The sequence below is a fragment of the Pinus tabuliformis genome, chromosome Q (genome assembly GCF_031772625.1).
Source record: "Pinus tabuliformis cultivar Carrire ecotype Pingquan chromosome Q, CPIR1, whole genome shotgun sequence".
Taxonomy (NCBI): Eukaryota; Viridiplantae; Streptophyta; class Pinopsida; order Pinales; family Pinaceae; genus Pinus; species Pinus tabuliformis.
In genome coordinates, this window is record NC_142296.1 from 1,199,442,565 (window position 1) to 1,199,458,977 (window position 16,413).

Below are 16,413 nucleotides of genomic sequence, written 5' to 3' on the forward strand. Positions count from 1 at the left end.
GAGCTCTCTCTCCCACCATATCCCTAGATAGGTCGTAGAGGTTCCCATGTCTTTCTTTTTCCAACCCCCAAGTACCAAAATATTTATAGATTCGTTATAAGCATACATACAACCTTTATTTCCCCAATAGAGACCCAACAAATCTTGATTTCGTAGTCATTTTTTATTTACAAGTTCTATAGATAATTTCATAACTAATTATTGATTCAAAATTGGTTGAAATAATTAAAATATTACCTTTTACCAACACCAAAGGTTGTAGGGTTATTACATTTGTATTATTTATTTATATATATATTATTATTATTCATCCTTTTTTTTATATTATTTTATTCTTTCACATATTTTTATCATAGGATTAATTTTTTTCACTGCGGTTCATAGTCACTGAGTGGCCGTCACTACATCCACATGTAATAATTCAAGCAGATCTGGACGGGCCTAACCCCAATGGCATCGAGGAGATTTGATCCCATGACCTCCCAATTGAAAAGGTTCTTAACAATAAGAACTCAACCAATTAAACTATCCCTTAGGGCTAGGTCATAGATTTATACTTTATCTTATTTTCAAATTATTTTATGTTACCCTATTATTTTATTCTTCATATTTTATTATTTAATATTTTTAGTATATAAATTTTTAATTTTATATTTTTACACCATCATTATTTTTTGCAATTTTCTCCTCAAACTGAACCTTCCACCCTATTCAACTTCACTTATCCTTTTACCCAATTTCAATTTCACTATAGAGATTATTTTTTTGTCATTTCAATTCTTTAATAATCCTCATGCTAATACTATATGTGTAATTCTATAATTCCTTGTAGATGTGTTATAGAGTAGTTCATTGGGGCTAAAAAGAATGGAAGTTAGTTTGTTGTGAGAGAAGTCGATTAAGTCTCATGAATTTAATAATTTTGCTATTGTCACCAATGATAATGGGTTTGTGAGTTTAATAATTCTACTATTGCCATCAATGATGATTTTGAATTTTACTATTCTTAAACCATAAAATAATGCACAAATAAATGGTACACCTAAACATATAAATTATAAAATGATACCTTAGCCTACATCATCCTTTTTTTTGTAAGCAATGGTAGTACCTTCCTTTTCTATTGATAATAGCTAGTTAACCAAATACAACTTTTTGGTGGCCTCAACTTGCCAAAAATGGAAATCAAGTTTGTTGGCCACCTAAGTTTGCTATAAGCCATCTAGTAACAAAATTTAACCAGTCTTTCCATCCAAGCTATATGCACTATGCATTTAAAAACACTTAGCCATCTAAAGATTAACATATAAAAGTCTAAAAAAAGGAGCTATCCACAAAAATCAAAGTAAACAATGAAGGATTATTCCTTCCGGTCTTCATTGAACAAATCAGCGTTTGCAGGAGTTTCCACGGGGTCCTTGGGTGCCTGAGTCATCTAGATTAACCTTTGTTGGATCTCTTTCAGCTTGTTGTCCTGCATTATCAAGATGACCTGAAAATTTTTCATTTCCTTCTTGAGATTTGGCATTCCTTGTTCTATTTCTGCCATTTCTCCTGCTACCTGCTCAAGAGCCTTTTCCAGGAGCCATTTTAACACCCAATAAAGATTAATGGATTGCCTATAGAGTGTCATACGCCATCTGGTGTTTCCTAGTTCATGGATGATGTATGCCCATTCATCTATCTCAAGGTTTGACTGCTCTTCCATAACATTCTCTTCTATTTCTTGGATTAGTTGGCGGATTTCCTCATTTGTCCCTTCACGATAGGCTCTAGCTACTTCCTGGACTGCAGTCCTCATAGATCTCCTCCCATGCCACTAGTTTGCAGGCATCGAGGTTGGCTGGTCAGCTCTATTCTGCTGGCTCTGTCGCCCTCTACCTCCGCGCCCCCTGCCTCTACCCAGGCATGCCATTTTCCCCTTTATTGTCGCATGTTTGATATTTTAACCAACAGAAGCTAGATTTCCATGCATTTCAGATTTTCCATCATCCTTCACGTCCTTTTCCCTAATCCCTCCTACCCTATTCCAATCTTCTCCATTGTTTTGAGATTTCCATTGATTTTCTTCTCCCAGATACAGGAAGGTAAGTAAACCCTCTATCATACTAACCATCACCTGGGCCAGGTTCATAGTTTTCTCAGCTTGACTCTCTCGCCCCCTACTACCATTCTTCGTAGTATGGGCACTCTGGTCCTTGATATTTCCCCCCAGGCAGTCCTCTGGTTCACTCATCCTCCGTCCATCTTGTGCAACTCTCAGCTTAACCCCTGCTGCTTCTTTACTTTGCATGGTAGAGTAAAAGACTACCTCGCTCATACTCCCTTCCTCCCCAGGGGTTACCACCAGACCTCTCTTCTCCATCCTACCATGAAAAACAAAGAGAAAAGCAGAAGGAACGCCTAAGGATACATACCCGAATTCACGCTTTCCCGTCGATGCTCCCAATTGCGCTGCTCTTTGCTCCTCTTCCTTTCGATGCATACTAAGTTGCCTTCTCCTCTTTGCCACCCTCAAGTAATTCATCCCACCTCTCCCACTTCCCATCCCACTACTGCCGCCAATTCTGTACTTCTCTCTCCTCCCACTCCTTCCACTCCATTCCCTCGAGATCCCCGCTGACATGCATGTCACCACCATGGCCTTTTGGACATCGCTTCAGGCAATAAGTGGTCGCCTTGTCCAGCCGCTCCCACGAGCTGTCCTTCTGCCCTTACCTTCCTTCCTTCTCAACCTAATCAGGGGTAGCCTACATCATCCTTATTACAATAAAATATTTATAATAACTTACCTGTTGTATTTATTATTGTTTTCTAGTATAAATTTATTAAAATCTAAAAAATTAATTAATCCAAATTATAAACAATATTTACAAATTAATTAAATGCAATGTTCTTTTAGATTATTTAAAATCACAATTATTTAAAAAATTGAAATAATTATTCTTTTAAAAATTAGAAATTAAAATAATAATAAATATATCATTTTTATTAGAAATAATTTAATACTATTTTGTTACTCAATTAGGTTATCTGGGGTGGTTTTAAAGAAAGAATGGAATCTAAAGAAAGAATGGAATCTTTCTCACCTATGTTCAAATCTCTCACTTAACATTATGGATGCCATAGGGAATATAACATCTTAAATCTTTGCATTAATATTTTTTATTAAAAATTATTTGAAAGGTATTTTGATTTTTTTTTTCTTTTTAATTAAGCAATATTTCTTTAATTTTTATTTTTATTTACTTGATATTAAACTAGTAAAAAAATGTAGAATATATCTATGGATGTAATAATTATGACGAGAGACCTATTCTACAACAAAGTATGAAGGAGATGTATAATTCCTTATGTATTCTTTGAGTTGACATTTGGCTCTTTTAAAAGAGAAATAAAAATAGACTATAAATAAAAGAGCAATGTCGAATATAAATTCCTCTTTCTCCACTAGTTCACATGTATCCTTCTAAAATATATATATTTGGTTAGATTTAATTAAAACTATTATAAAACATTAATAATGTACTAGCTTAATGTGTTACAATATGATAAAATATTTCACTTTGTCTCTCAAAGCCATAAATAGAATATGATAAGTACGTTTTATATCAATTACGCAAATATAAAGTAAGTAATTAATACATATCAAATATTTATTAGAATTGCACATTTAAGTTGTGTAGTCTATGGAATTTAAGTGCTCAAGGATACTTTTTAAAGCATTGTATCAATTTATGCACTAAAACACACAATTATATATATATATATGTTTGTGTGTTAACCAAGTCTTAGATAGATTAAATCTCTCTAGTTGCAAATCATTTTTCAAGTTTAGCACTCTAAAAGAAAGGTTTACATATCAAGAGATTTCATCCCTCTCTACCTTGGAAAATCTATACTTAAGATGAATCTATATTAATATTATTAACATTACTTTGACATTATCTAAAAAATTATTTTATGTTATTATATTTATAATTTATCATTTTTATATTATTATATAAAATATTTAATAATTTATTTTGTATTTTTAATATATATATATATATATATATATATATATATATATATATAGGGGTCAGGAATACCTTTAGAGATAACGGTATGGAGAGCTATAAAGTTTTAGACAAAAAAGGTTTTCATAGTAAAGTGTTGCTGTTGTCGTTGTTGTTGTTGTTGTTATCAATAAATTAATTAATTGAAGAATAAAGGGATTTGAATTATTATTTTGGAAATTACTTTTTATTGTAAACTATTTTTTTTTAATAGAGATTCATAGTGGAATAGTTGATTTGAGGGATTTGAATTATTATTTTGCGTGATTTTATCCCTTGTAAAACATATTGTGATTTTAGTAATGAGTTAATATATGCTCAAAATAAATTCTCTTTTCCAGTGTGGAATTTTCTTTAGTAAGATCCAATCATTTGTGGAATTTATATTAGTTATCCCATACATTCTAATTTGAATCATTGTTGTATATAAAGTTATCAAATATGTGCTAGAATTCTAATAGAAAATTCATTACCTTCTAGTAAATATTTTGGACTTCATTGTTTCCCACATATACAAATTCTAAGTCAAGTTGGGGATCTCCATTCCTTATGACATCTCAATACTTAATTTATGAGGGAAAACACTAGAGGACCTAGTTACACTAACTTATGATAACATTAGGCTTCTACCATTTGTTTTAGCATTACAATTAAGTGGGGGAGTGGTTGGTTTAGATTAATATCATGGTGTTCTATTATAAGTTATTATAAGTTCTTAAAATGATGTAACTCAATCCAAGACATCTCTTATTTTCATTGCTTAAATTTGAGGTGGTTTGTTCCTGGTTACATTATCCTTTAAATATAGGTCTTCAAAGGGATGTAACTAATTCTAATTTAGAAGAGATTTATAAAATAATGTCTTTTATATACACAATTATTATCATTTAATATATATTTTATATATATAAAATAATGTTTTTAACACTTCATAGTTACCATATTTTTATCCCAAAATAATTTGGTAGTATTTAAAATATTTATGATTTCCATGTTTTAATCCTAATACTATGGTTATATCCAAAATGTTAGCTTTGGTGTCGTATATGTCTCTTTCTTTGAAAAACAAAGATATTCTAAACACTTTAATCAACTTTCTAAACTATAATATTGAAAAGATTTAATAATCTTAGTTCATATATATTTTAATTTATGTGGATACTAATATTAATAGAAAATTTCCAAAACATATGTTCTGAAAAGTTTATAACATGAAAAACTACTTTTAATTATTAAAGTTAACGTGAGGAAAAAAATCATTCTTATAAAAAAAAATGTCATAAATATAAAAATTATACTTTAAAAAGATAACTTTTAGAATAAATAAAAAAAAAATTACCATCTCTCACCTTTCACGCATTTCACACATCAAAAAGTGAAAATATAGTAAATATGTTCATTTTAAATTTTAAAATTAACTATTATATAGCTTATTTTAAAAGCTAAAAATGTGAAAATACAATAAATAATAAAAATACGAATTAAAATCAATAATATCAAATAAATAACAAAATGATTTGAAGAATTAGACACCCTGCTCTCCACGAACATAATGTTTAAAATGAATGGTAGGAAAAAAACCAAATTAACGTTATTGTTATATTAAATTATATTTTCTCATGTGTTGTAACCTCTTTTATTCAAATTTTACTGAACTCTTTTATTCCGATTTTACTCACATTCAACATCGTGATTATCATAAAAATGTCTTTATAATAAATATCAAAACACTAATAACTACCATTCACAAATTCTTGAAATCGGAGGGTCTTAGGCATTCTAAATTAAACTGAAATATTTAACGTCCCATGTACATCAACATCGCTTCGTTGTTATGGGTGTGTTAACCGAAATAGATGGCTGTTATCAACGACACGACAGCATCTTCCTTTGCTCTTCCATGGCAACTCAATGGAAAAACTTATTGTGGCACTAAAATAATAATGAATATGCGATTTTACAAAAATATCATCAATTCAATCCCGACGTAGAAGCAACCCCCGTAGCTGGAATCCATGAATTACCAGAAAGGAATTGACCGACTGTGAATCGGGCCGCCTCGGTGGCGCTTGTGATGATATGGAATCCCGGCCAACTGACTCGTTTTGATGTTACTGCACCGACCCCTGTGTTCATGTACTCGCCATAGTATAATGTTTGAAGCGCAAAATTTCCGTCCCATTCCAGCCAACCGGCAGGATCGATCAAGTCATCGAGAGTGGACTGCATGAAGACAGTTCGAGAGTATTGTTTCCACGGCCTTCCCAGGTATGTTTTGATGGACCCTTTAACCGCTAGAAGATCAGAAGCTGCACTTACCTTGCAATTTTGGATGGAAATTCCAGTGTTTTGATTGGGATCCGTTCTTCCTTGAGCTGTAATTGTGTTCTGTTGTTGGTTCATGGGTCTTCTTGCAAAGATATTGCTATTCTGGATCACCACGGCTGCGTTGCCAAAGATAAAATCAACCGTGCCATAGATATCTACTTCTCTGTAAAATTGGCGAAGGGAGTAAACATATAAAGTGTCTTGATACCCTTTAATACTGCAACGATACACCACCGAGAGGTCTGCGCCTACTCGAAGTGCCACGGCTTGGTGCTTCTGAGCTCCCGCAGTGTTTTGGAACGTCATGTCTCTCGCAATAAATCCATTTCCAGAAACAGCTATCACACAACAATTAGTCGTTTAAGATCACAAGGACAGCAGACACTGAAATTGAGAATTGTACATAAACATGTATCTATAAGAAGATCCATAGCAATCACATAGATTTAAATGATTATTGAGAATTGCATATAAACACATATCTATAATATAATCAAAATTTTAAGAAGATCCATAGATTTAAATGGTTACCGAAAGTTGCAGAGTTGAAAGTAGTTGAACCATCTTGAACGTTTTTGTTTCCGGTGACGACCGTTCGATCCATGCCATCGCCAATGAACATCAGATTTGTCATCTTCTTCGATATTTGGACATTCTCGTTATAAAATCCGGTCTTTACGTAGATGACATACCTTTTATTACTCTTCTGAGGCGCAGCGTTTACTGCTTGAGTGATGGTCCGATAATTACCAGAACCATCTTGGGCAACCACCACGTTCGCTTGGCTGGTAAGGCTGGATGATTGTAACAGTCTTCGATCTGCTGCTGATTACCATTGGGGAAATCCATCTTTCTCGGTGCGACCGTAGTGAGAATGGAATTCCTCCTTCGGTTTAAAACTCAACAAACGGCGGTTTTTCAAGCTGTCAGAAGAGCTGCTGGAAAGCTTGTACATGGAAAGGGAGTTGCTCAATAATTCTGACACATTAAGAACTCTTGAAGACAGCGGAGGGCTTATGCTACTCGTAGTTGTTAAATTGAAATCACGGAAACCATTTAAACAAGTGTCTTGATTTGTCAAGGCTGCGCTGAGCCAAATTGGGATGTCTTTCCTGATTGAATTGTTACTCAAGCAAACGTTGAGATGATCAATCGTATCTTGAAAAAGTTGGGCACAGTCTTGCCATGCTGCAAGTTCTTTTTCATTCATGATACTTTTGTTTAAACTCATAGCAAAATCGTGAGCATGTTGTACCCGTTCCATACTCTCTTTCATTATCAAATTCATCAAATTATCAAGCGTTGCCGTCTCGTATGCAGCGTATGTAGCTAATGACGAGACACAACGTTCAGGAAATCGTGTCTGCCTACAAACGGACCTTATTGAACTAGACACCGTTTTCCCACCACGAGGGTCGTCATAGCTTTCACTCGAATAAACCGGAGCCCCAAGTGCCACGGCAATAACATCAACGAGAAGTATTATTGACGTTAAGACAACAAGCACAGATGGGTTTTTCGATTTCTGCATCTCTGATCTAAGGGATTTTTAACCTTGAGCTATACTAGAATTTAAATGCAAGGATGCTGAATATTGTTAACTCTTCTGCTATCAAAATTGCTGAAACAAATAACAGGCTTTCTTTAGCGCGACGTGCTCTGCATGAAGCATAGATCCACTCTTATAGCGTGGCTGGTTTGTGGCTACTGATCACTGGGTCAAAGGAGTTCGGCGCTGCCTTTGCCTAGAAGCTAGAGAAGAGCACGTGTAATCGTTGTTATCTTCGAATAGAATACCGTCGGATTCAAACATAGATGGCTGATGAACGTTCTATATAATACGTAATCCATGCGCCACGAAATACAACGGCGCTTGAGTAGAATAAGACCGATTTGAACCTGGCATGCGTGATGGACGATTGCATATAATTCTCACAAAATCAAAGTCATAGATGGGTTTCCTTTCATCGCCTTCGACTTGCTTTGCTTCGTTTTATCAAAACGCAATCAGTTCTGTTGTTGTTTATAGTCAGCTTAGTTCTGCGGTCATAAGCTTCGGATTTATTGTTCATGGAATGGAATAAAGTTGATTTGATGTATAGTACTATACGTGTATCTTTATGTTAATTAGCGGCAAAGAGGTCATATCTTGAACAGTTCATCAAAATTCAATATTTAGGGGATTTATAAAAATGTTGATATTTATTGTTTTTATCAATCCGTAACTGAGTTTGTTTGTGTGACAAGTATAAATTTTATAAAATAGATTTAATATTTTAATAATTTTGAGTTTGTTTGTGTGACCAGTATAAATTTTATAAAATAGATTTAATATTTTAGTAATTTTATAAAACGAAATATGTTTCGATTTATTAAATAGATTTAATATTTTAGTAATTTTATAAAACGAAATATGTTTCGATTTATTAGAGTAATAATGTCCATTTTAAAAACCAGTTTATTAATAAATAAAATTTTCAAAGTCAAATATTAAATTTAATTATTAATTATTAAATTTTTATCAATGTATAACTTGTTATTATTTGATATTATAATAAATGGTTAATATCATTTAATACTACACTAAAACTCAAACATAAGTTAATATCATTGTTTACTAAAATTTATAATAATTTGCATGTTATCACCTAATAAAGTATTAATATTTTTTGTGAACATACTTATTAAGAAATTAGCTAAACATATATTTATATACGAGTAGTTTTTCTGAAATTTATAATAATTTTCATATTTATTTTATTTTTTCTTAGGAGGAAAAACATTATTTTATCAAGCAAATAAAAATACATCAATATTTTAGTATGGTGTCATTTCAGGAGTACCTTGATGCATTCCGTGAGGCCAGAAAACTTAGGTAGATTAGCTCATATATAAGCATAAACATCTTCATAGTATGCATGTGTATAAGACACATGTTACATCTCAAGAGGTATCATAAATATTTAACTATCTAAAAAAAGTCTAAAAACATTAAAAAAAATAACTCCTCTAAAATCTCAATGCATTGTGTCTAAATCATGTCAACATCAATATTTGCATGTGTAGAAGACACATGTTACAAAGACAGGTGTTACATCTCAAGGGCTATCATAAATATTTAACTCTCTACAAAAAAGGTCCAAAAACATTTAAATAAAAAACAAAATATGTTTTGATTTATTAAAGTAATAATGTTAATTTTAAAAACCAGTTTATTAATAAATAAAAATTTCAAAGTAAAATATTAAATTTAATAACTAATTTCCATTTCTCATCAATGTTATTATTTGATATCATAAAAAAATTTAAATATGTGTTAATACTATACTAAAACTCAAACATAAGTTAATATCATTGTTTTACTAAAACTTATAATAATTTGAATGTTTAACATAAATTAATATCATTGTTTGTTTTACTGAATTTTATGATAATTTCCATGTTTATGAACATGATTATTAAGAAATTAGCTGAACATATATTTATATACGAGTAGTTTTTCAAAAATTTATAAGAATTTTCATATTTATTTTATTTTTTCCTAGCAAAGAAAACATGATTTTATCTAGCAAATAAAAATACATCAATATTTTAGTATGGTGTCATTTGAGGAGTCCCTTGATGCATTCAATGAGGCCAAAAAAACTTAGGTAGATTAGCTCATATATAAGCATAAACATTTGCTTAGTATGCATGTGTATAAGACACATGTTACATCTCAAGAGCTATCATAAATATTTAACTATCCAAAAACATTAAAAGAAAAACAACTCCTCTAAACTCTCAATCCATGCACTATGTCTGGTGTCATTTCAGAAGTACCATGATGCATTTGTGAGGACAAAAAACTTGGGTAGATTAGTTCATATATAAGCATAAATATCAGCTTAGTATGGCGAAAAAACTTTTGTGTATTAGTTCATATATAAGAGTAAACATCAACTTAGTATGCATGTATATAACCCACATGTTATATCTCAAGAGCTATCATAAATATTTAACTGTCTAAAAAATAAAGAAATAAAGGCAAACTTACTCTCAATGTAGTTGTATAAATTATGTCAACTAATCTTGATATTTATTACGTAACTAAACATTAATGGGGATTGTGCTTAGAGACACTCTCTAGCCCAATATAAAAAGGAAATTATAATGTCATTTTATGTTATGTAATAATTTTCATGGAGTTAAATAAAAATAATAATGAAAATGTAAAAATTGAAAAGGTCAAATTATTTAAAATTAAATTAAAAATTTATAACAACGATTATAAATATTGTTACACTAGTTTTGTTACCGTAGTTAAAGTAAAATGGACATCATAGAGTATCCCCATGGGGTGATAACGAGCATTGTGGGGTGCCTTCGACAGCAGTGCTCGCCACCTTCTAATTCCTTCGAGCATTTATGAAGATGGGAAGCAGTTTCAATTAAATTTTAAATTTCCCCACATTTATTGATTCGTTATTTTGTTTTATGACTGACAATGACCAGAAACGTACATTGGTGTCGACGATTTGCCATGCAATTGTTCACTATGTTTTTATTGATTTCGTTATTTTGTTTTATTACTCCCTGCCATCTGGCATCCGGCAGGGACTATAGTAATCGTTATGACCCTACTTAGCATTAGTTCACCCCTTTGCTTCTCTGTTATACGGCGGTTAGAGCGGGGATATGCCTAAGTTTCATTCCCACCTTAGCTTGGCCATCTTATTTGGCCTCTTCCCGAGGCGGAAGAGGCTCGACCATAGCTTAAAAGCTATAAGCGCGGTGCATTTTCGCTAACCGTCACGGGTGTCTGGTTTTAATGTTAGCATTACTTCCGCCCGGGTATGCGAAGGTTTAATAAAGCTCCATGTTCCCTGTTACAATGTCCTGCATTGGCAGCTGGTGCATGCCATGATGCACCATGGTTCAACAGCTGTGAGATGAAATCTGCATGAACTATATTGAACTTTTCTGTGATTATATCGTCATTGTCGTCCGGATCTGCGATGTAGGAGAGAATAAGCTTGATGCCTTTGGCGACCTGTTTAGCAGTCGGGCACGCGCAGCGAAGGGGCGCAACGAGTTTAATTCCAGGCGTTAAATCGTTAATGTCGTACCTTGGATTCTACTCTCGCATGGCCTGGCAGGTCGTGAGGCCCTCAAATGTCTGGTTCACGAAAACGTCGGTTGCGGGGCTTCGAACCTGCGACCTGTTGTATCGAATCCATGACAAAATGTAAGTTCTCAAATCCCCATTCCCTGCACAACAGAATTATCACATTGAATTTCAAATCCAAAAACCATAATCGAATCTTTACTACTATTTAATTGAAAATATAATGGGTCTTACCTGGAATAAGTACTATTGGCCGAGCTGCTGTCTAGTTTATTCTGCAAGCAAAGCTTATTGGACATGGAATATTGCTTTCAGTGTTTTCCTATGGGGAATATACAAATACTCATCTACATCGAAGAAGAAAGTCCAATTCACCATGAATTTGTACCTGTGCAAACTATCGTTCACAATAAGGAACTGATTATGGTAATACCCATCATATTGTTCCTGCTCTGTTACATCCTGCAATGTCACTCGACCTACCCTGATCCATGGCTCCAACACCTTTCTAACCTGGGGATGCACTCCACCTGCATCGTGAAAAACAAAATGCGACCTAGGCCCAAATAATTTGGCATGATAAGCCATCCACTCCCTCATTCTCTGAGCACTCAGGTCACCATACATGGAGGAACCACAGTGGAGATAATCATAGGGAGGAGCCTGGCTATAAACAGAGCCATTGTAGCTACCTTTTTCTTCCTCGAGAGCAACGATCCTCTCTGGTTTTCCAAACTCGTCGCCATGGATTGCGTGAAGAATGAGCTCTCCTTTATTAATCTTCCAGAAGACGAATTCTTGGGGATGCATTCACATTCAAATCGTGGCTTTCCATAAACATGGAGAGGCTTGGAAGCGAGCCCAACTACAGCAAACGTGGCTGGACCTCCTCTGTAAGCGCCCATTTGGATAAACAAGTATGCAGCGCTCCCATAAGGACGAAACACCCTCTTGTTCGGATCTTCTTTCACATGAATTAACTCAGTGATTCTGCTGGTGTTGTTCATGACAATACTAGTATTATGCATTTTACTTGCCATGATCATATCCTTCAGCTCTGTTTTTCTGATTTCGACACTATATGCACCAGGGTTCGAATCTCCCTGGAGAAATGCTTGTGCCAGAGATTTACAGGAGGAGAAATCTTGTCTTCCAAATAGAAAATAGTGGCCTGCTATAAGAAAAAAACCCATAATTATAATCGTCTTCATGAAAAATTTAGCTCCCTTGCAGCTTGAAATAAATCCAGGGCCTGGATATTCCTTCTCTGTCTCTTTCTGTTTCTCCATTGCCATCGCAAAATCGAACACAGGGCACCCCTAAAATCTAGAATTCTCTGTCACATCTAAGCCCAGAAGAAGACGATTAAATTAAACAGGGCAAGGCCTTTCTGAGCGGGAGCCGACAGTCTGAGATACCAATTATCTCTGGAAAATGAAGGCAGAAAGACGCGCAGGAAAGTTCTCTGGCTTTTCTGTACCGTCAGGATCAACACAGAGGCTGAAACCTCGATCATGGCGATCTTAGGGTGCAGGTAACGCGACACTTGGTATCCATGCGGTAGCATGAAGTCCAGCGGTCCAGCTGTGGCGACTTTTATATATTTATATATTCTAATTGTCATATTATTTTATTTAATAATTTTTTATATAACTTTTAATTATTCGTTTTTTCTTTTCTAAACTTCTGTTTTGCGGTTGTGGCTGGCAGGCTTACATGTTTAAGTATGATTCAACTCATGGGGTATACAAAGGGAGCTTGAATATTGTTGATGATACGACTCTTGAAATTGATGGTCACAGTATTACTGTCAATTCTAAAAGGTATGCCCCTTAACATTAACCAATGTGTAAATAAACACTGATAATTATGATTTAGAGAATAATGATGCTATGATCTCTTGGAAACCACTGCTACAGGGATCTTTCAGAGATTCCCTGGGGTAACTATGGAGCTGAGTATGTTGTAGAATCATCTGGAGCTTTTACAACAACCGAGAAGGCTTATGCACATCTTAAGGTATATTTTTTGTGGTAATTTTTGTATTTTTTCTGTTTGCATCTATAGTTTTCCATCGACAAATGTACTTAAGATTGTTGCATCTATATTTTTCCATCGACAAATGTACTTCCTGCAAACATTGTCATTGAGTCATAACTATGTGTCAAAATTAGCTCACCGTAAAAACTGAAACGAATACTCATGGACTGGCTACAGGTGGTGAATGAAGAATTTGGTATTGCTGAGGCCCTCATGACCACTGTTCATGCAACAACAGGTAGGCATGGGCCTCTTTGTTTTAAGTCCTGAATTTAAAATGATAATAAAGTTGTTATGAATTTCTTATGTTATTATCTGATGTGTATTCAGTTCTTGTACCTGTAATTTGTTTTTTGTTAAATGTATATATCTGACAAAGAAATGAAATTTCTATAAATAGCTACAGGCAGTTGGGAAGGTCCTTCCAGAGTTGAATGGAAAGCTAACTGGAATGGCTTTCCGTGTACCAACACCCAATGTCTCAGTTGTGGATCTGACATGTCGCCTTGAGAAACCAGCATCTTACGATGATATAAAAGCAGCAATGAAGTATTGTCCTTTTACCTTGCCACGATAAAAGATTATATTGTTCCAAAATAGTTTCTGCTTTGAGTGCTCTTAGTGTCATCTTTAATTAAGCTTTGATTATGGCTTATGGTTTCTGCTCTGATAACTCTTAGTGTCATATTTTTACTCTTAATCATCTTGGAGCCTTAACTATGCTTCTTCTCTGATCACTCTTAGTATCATATTTTAAAACCTTGATTAGTATTATAATGTGTTGTATTAAAGCCTTGATTTTGCCTTGTTGTATGATGTTGCTTTTGTCTTGTAGATAATAGATGTCAAATTAGAGAGGACATAGAGTTTTAGGTAGGCTGATGTTAGCTTACATAGGAAGGATATGCGTAATATTGTCTTCAAACATAGAACAAGAGCATGCATAATTTTCTTATTAGGTGGCGTTCTTGAATCTCTATATATTATAGCTGATATATTTTTACTTTCTTTTGGCAGCCATCTCTACTGAAGAAGAAAGGTTATGGAACATAGTAAGGGCAAACTCAGCAGATTTTAATGCATGGACTTCTCTTATTCAAGAGACTGAAAAGACAGCAGAGGTATACTCCCTTCCTGTCAGTTTTATTTACTCCTTCAGATTTAACTTGTGTATATGATGGTTTTGTTTGAGTGGCCAATAATTTTCACTGATTGTCTCCTTGTTTTTACTCCAACAGCAGACTATGCTTTATAGTTTGAATTCTTTTATATACTTATTTCTGGAGGCTATAATATTCTAAAATATGTGTAGTAGTTCATTACAGTTTACTTTTACCAAGGCAGATATTTATCAATTTACTAATGGGAAAAGGGATTAAAGAAGTTGTTAACTGGTAAGGCAGTGTGGTTTGGAGGTTACACCTTGTTGGATCTGTTCTTCATTATCTTTTGCATTTTGCTTTTTTTGATACCATTGTAAGGTGATGACCTAACGATTGTAGAATAGTTTGTATCCTGGGTTACTAGGGGGATAGTCAGTCCTGTGTATGACTAAACAAGTCTTGAAATTGCTATCATTGCAAGTGTCTCTGTAGTTCCCAAACTTGCTCTATCAAATAATCAGCATCATTGAATATAGGATACTTGGCAACTTGTAGTTCTAGAGGTATCTTGTTTAGCTAATTATATGCAGTCGGATTTTATGACACCATTGTGGCTTTGTGCTCCACCAGTGATCTGTAAATGAGTGAGTTATAGCCCACTCGCTTCACCAACATAAGTCCTTGTGGAAGTCTTCTTTGGGCTCTGTTCTCAAGCTTCTTATTTGATGTGTTTAGAAAGGAAACTAGCTCTTTGTCCACTGCCATATAAGGATTTCTGTCTTCTCCTAGTAGTGAGCCTTCTCTTAGTTCGAACCTGCACACAACTAGCTAGAAACACAATGGCAATCCAGTCAATAACAAAATACTCTGTGATTCTCTCTTCTTCCCTTAGACTGTATACAAGAACCAACGGACAATGTGATCACAAAATGTACACTATCTGTCCATAATGTCAATCAGGTTTTTGAGTTATAGTGTCTGTGTTCAATCCAATCTTGAGGACAACTAAGTTCTGTCTTTTTAATTGATCGGTTTGCTCCAAGGCCTGTCTTCAACTGTCCTTGTAGAGCTCAATTTTTTTCTCTTGCTTGCCTACATCTGCCCCTGTAGAACATTTTTTCTTTTTCTTTTTAATCTCTCTCTTGGCTCTGAGGTCTATACATTGTGCAACCTGCGGTCCAATATGGCAATTAGCACTCTGTTTTTTCTGGTGAAACACCTTTGCATGTGACTATCCAATTGTACTTAGCTCTCTTAAACACTGAAGACTAGGATCTCTGCTCTTGGGCGTTCGGCCTAACAGGCTATCTCGTGCTGGTGAGTCGGCATTGTATTATTTTTCCTTTGTGGGTGCAATTTTTATGGCAAAAATCGAAAAAATCTGTGTCGTGGGTATAGCTTATTCCCAGATTTACTACGTGGGTATTGTATTTTTTTTCAAATTTTCTTTGTGGATGTTAGATTTTCCAAATCAAATTCCTTTTAGCACACAATCAAGTCCTCTTTCGACAGCTAAACGTCCATATACTTTCATGTACCTATAATTTGCATCAACCTCGAATTGAAGAGACAATAGAACTATTTAATGGAGTAAAAAATTACATAAAAATTTGCTCAAAAATATCTATTTAAAGCTTAGCAGTGAAGTTCTAAAACTTCCCCAATCTAAGGGCAGAGACACAAACAAACAGCTCACGTCACAGGGCTCAACCAGCATATGGTTGAACATAAATGGTCTTTTGGATTTGTACTTTTTCAACCTCTTCAATTGCTTGGT

The 16,413-nt window shown here is 34.1% G+C and overlaps 1 protein-coding gene and 1 pseudogene across 1 annotated transcript; one reads left to right on the forward strand and one right to left on the reverse strand.

The window, feature by feature from the left end:
• Positions 1-6,029: 6,029 nt before the first annotated feature.
• On the reverse strand, positions 6,030-8,023 carry LOC149224081 (pectinesterase-like; annotated as a pseudogene).
• A 5,035-nt stretch (positions 8,024-13,058) lies between these two features.
• On the forward strand, positions 13,059-14,110 carry LOC149224082 (glyceraldehyde-3-phosphate dehydrogenase GAPCP2, chloroplastic-like). The gene is made up of 6 exons (XM_089388073.1): positions 13,059-13,079; positions 13,204-13,316; positions 13,413-13,512; positions 13,711-13,771; positions 13,864-13,874; positions 13,934-14,110. Exons 1-6 carry the CDS (start codon positions 13,059-13,061, stop codon positions 14,108-14,110), a joined length of 483 nt encoding a protein of 160 aa, XP_089244199.1.
• Positions 14,111-16,413: the final 2,303 nt, after the last annotated feature.

Excerpts from the sequence above, each read along its gene's own strand:
- LOC149224082 (XM_089388073.1), top strand. The coding sequence starts at position 13,059 with ATGAAGTCCAGCGGTCCAGCT. Across the intron at positions 13,317-13,412 it reads ATTACTGTCAATTCTAAAAG|GGATCTTTCAGAGATTCCCT; the intron begins GTATGCCCCTTA and ends CCACTGCTACAG. Across the intron at positions 13,513-13,710 it reads AGGCTTATGCACATCTTAAG|GTGGTGAATGAAGAATTTGG; the intron begins GTATATTTTTTG and ends GACTGGCTACAG.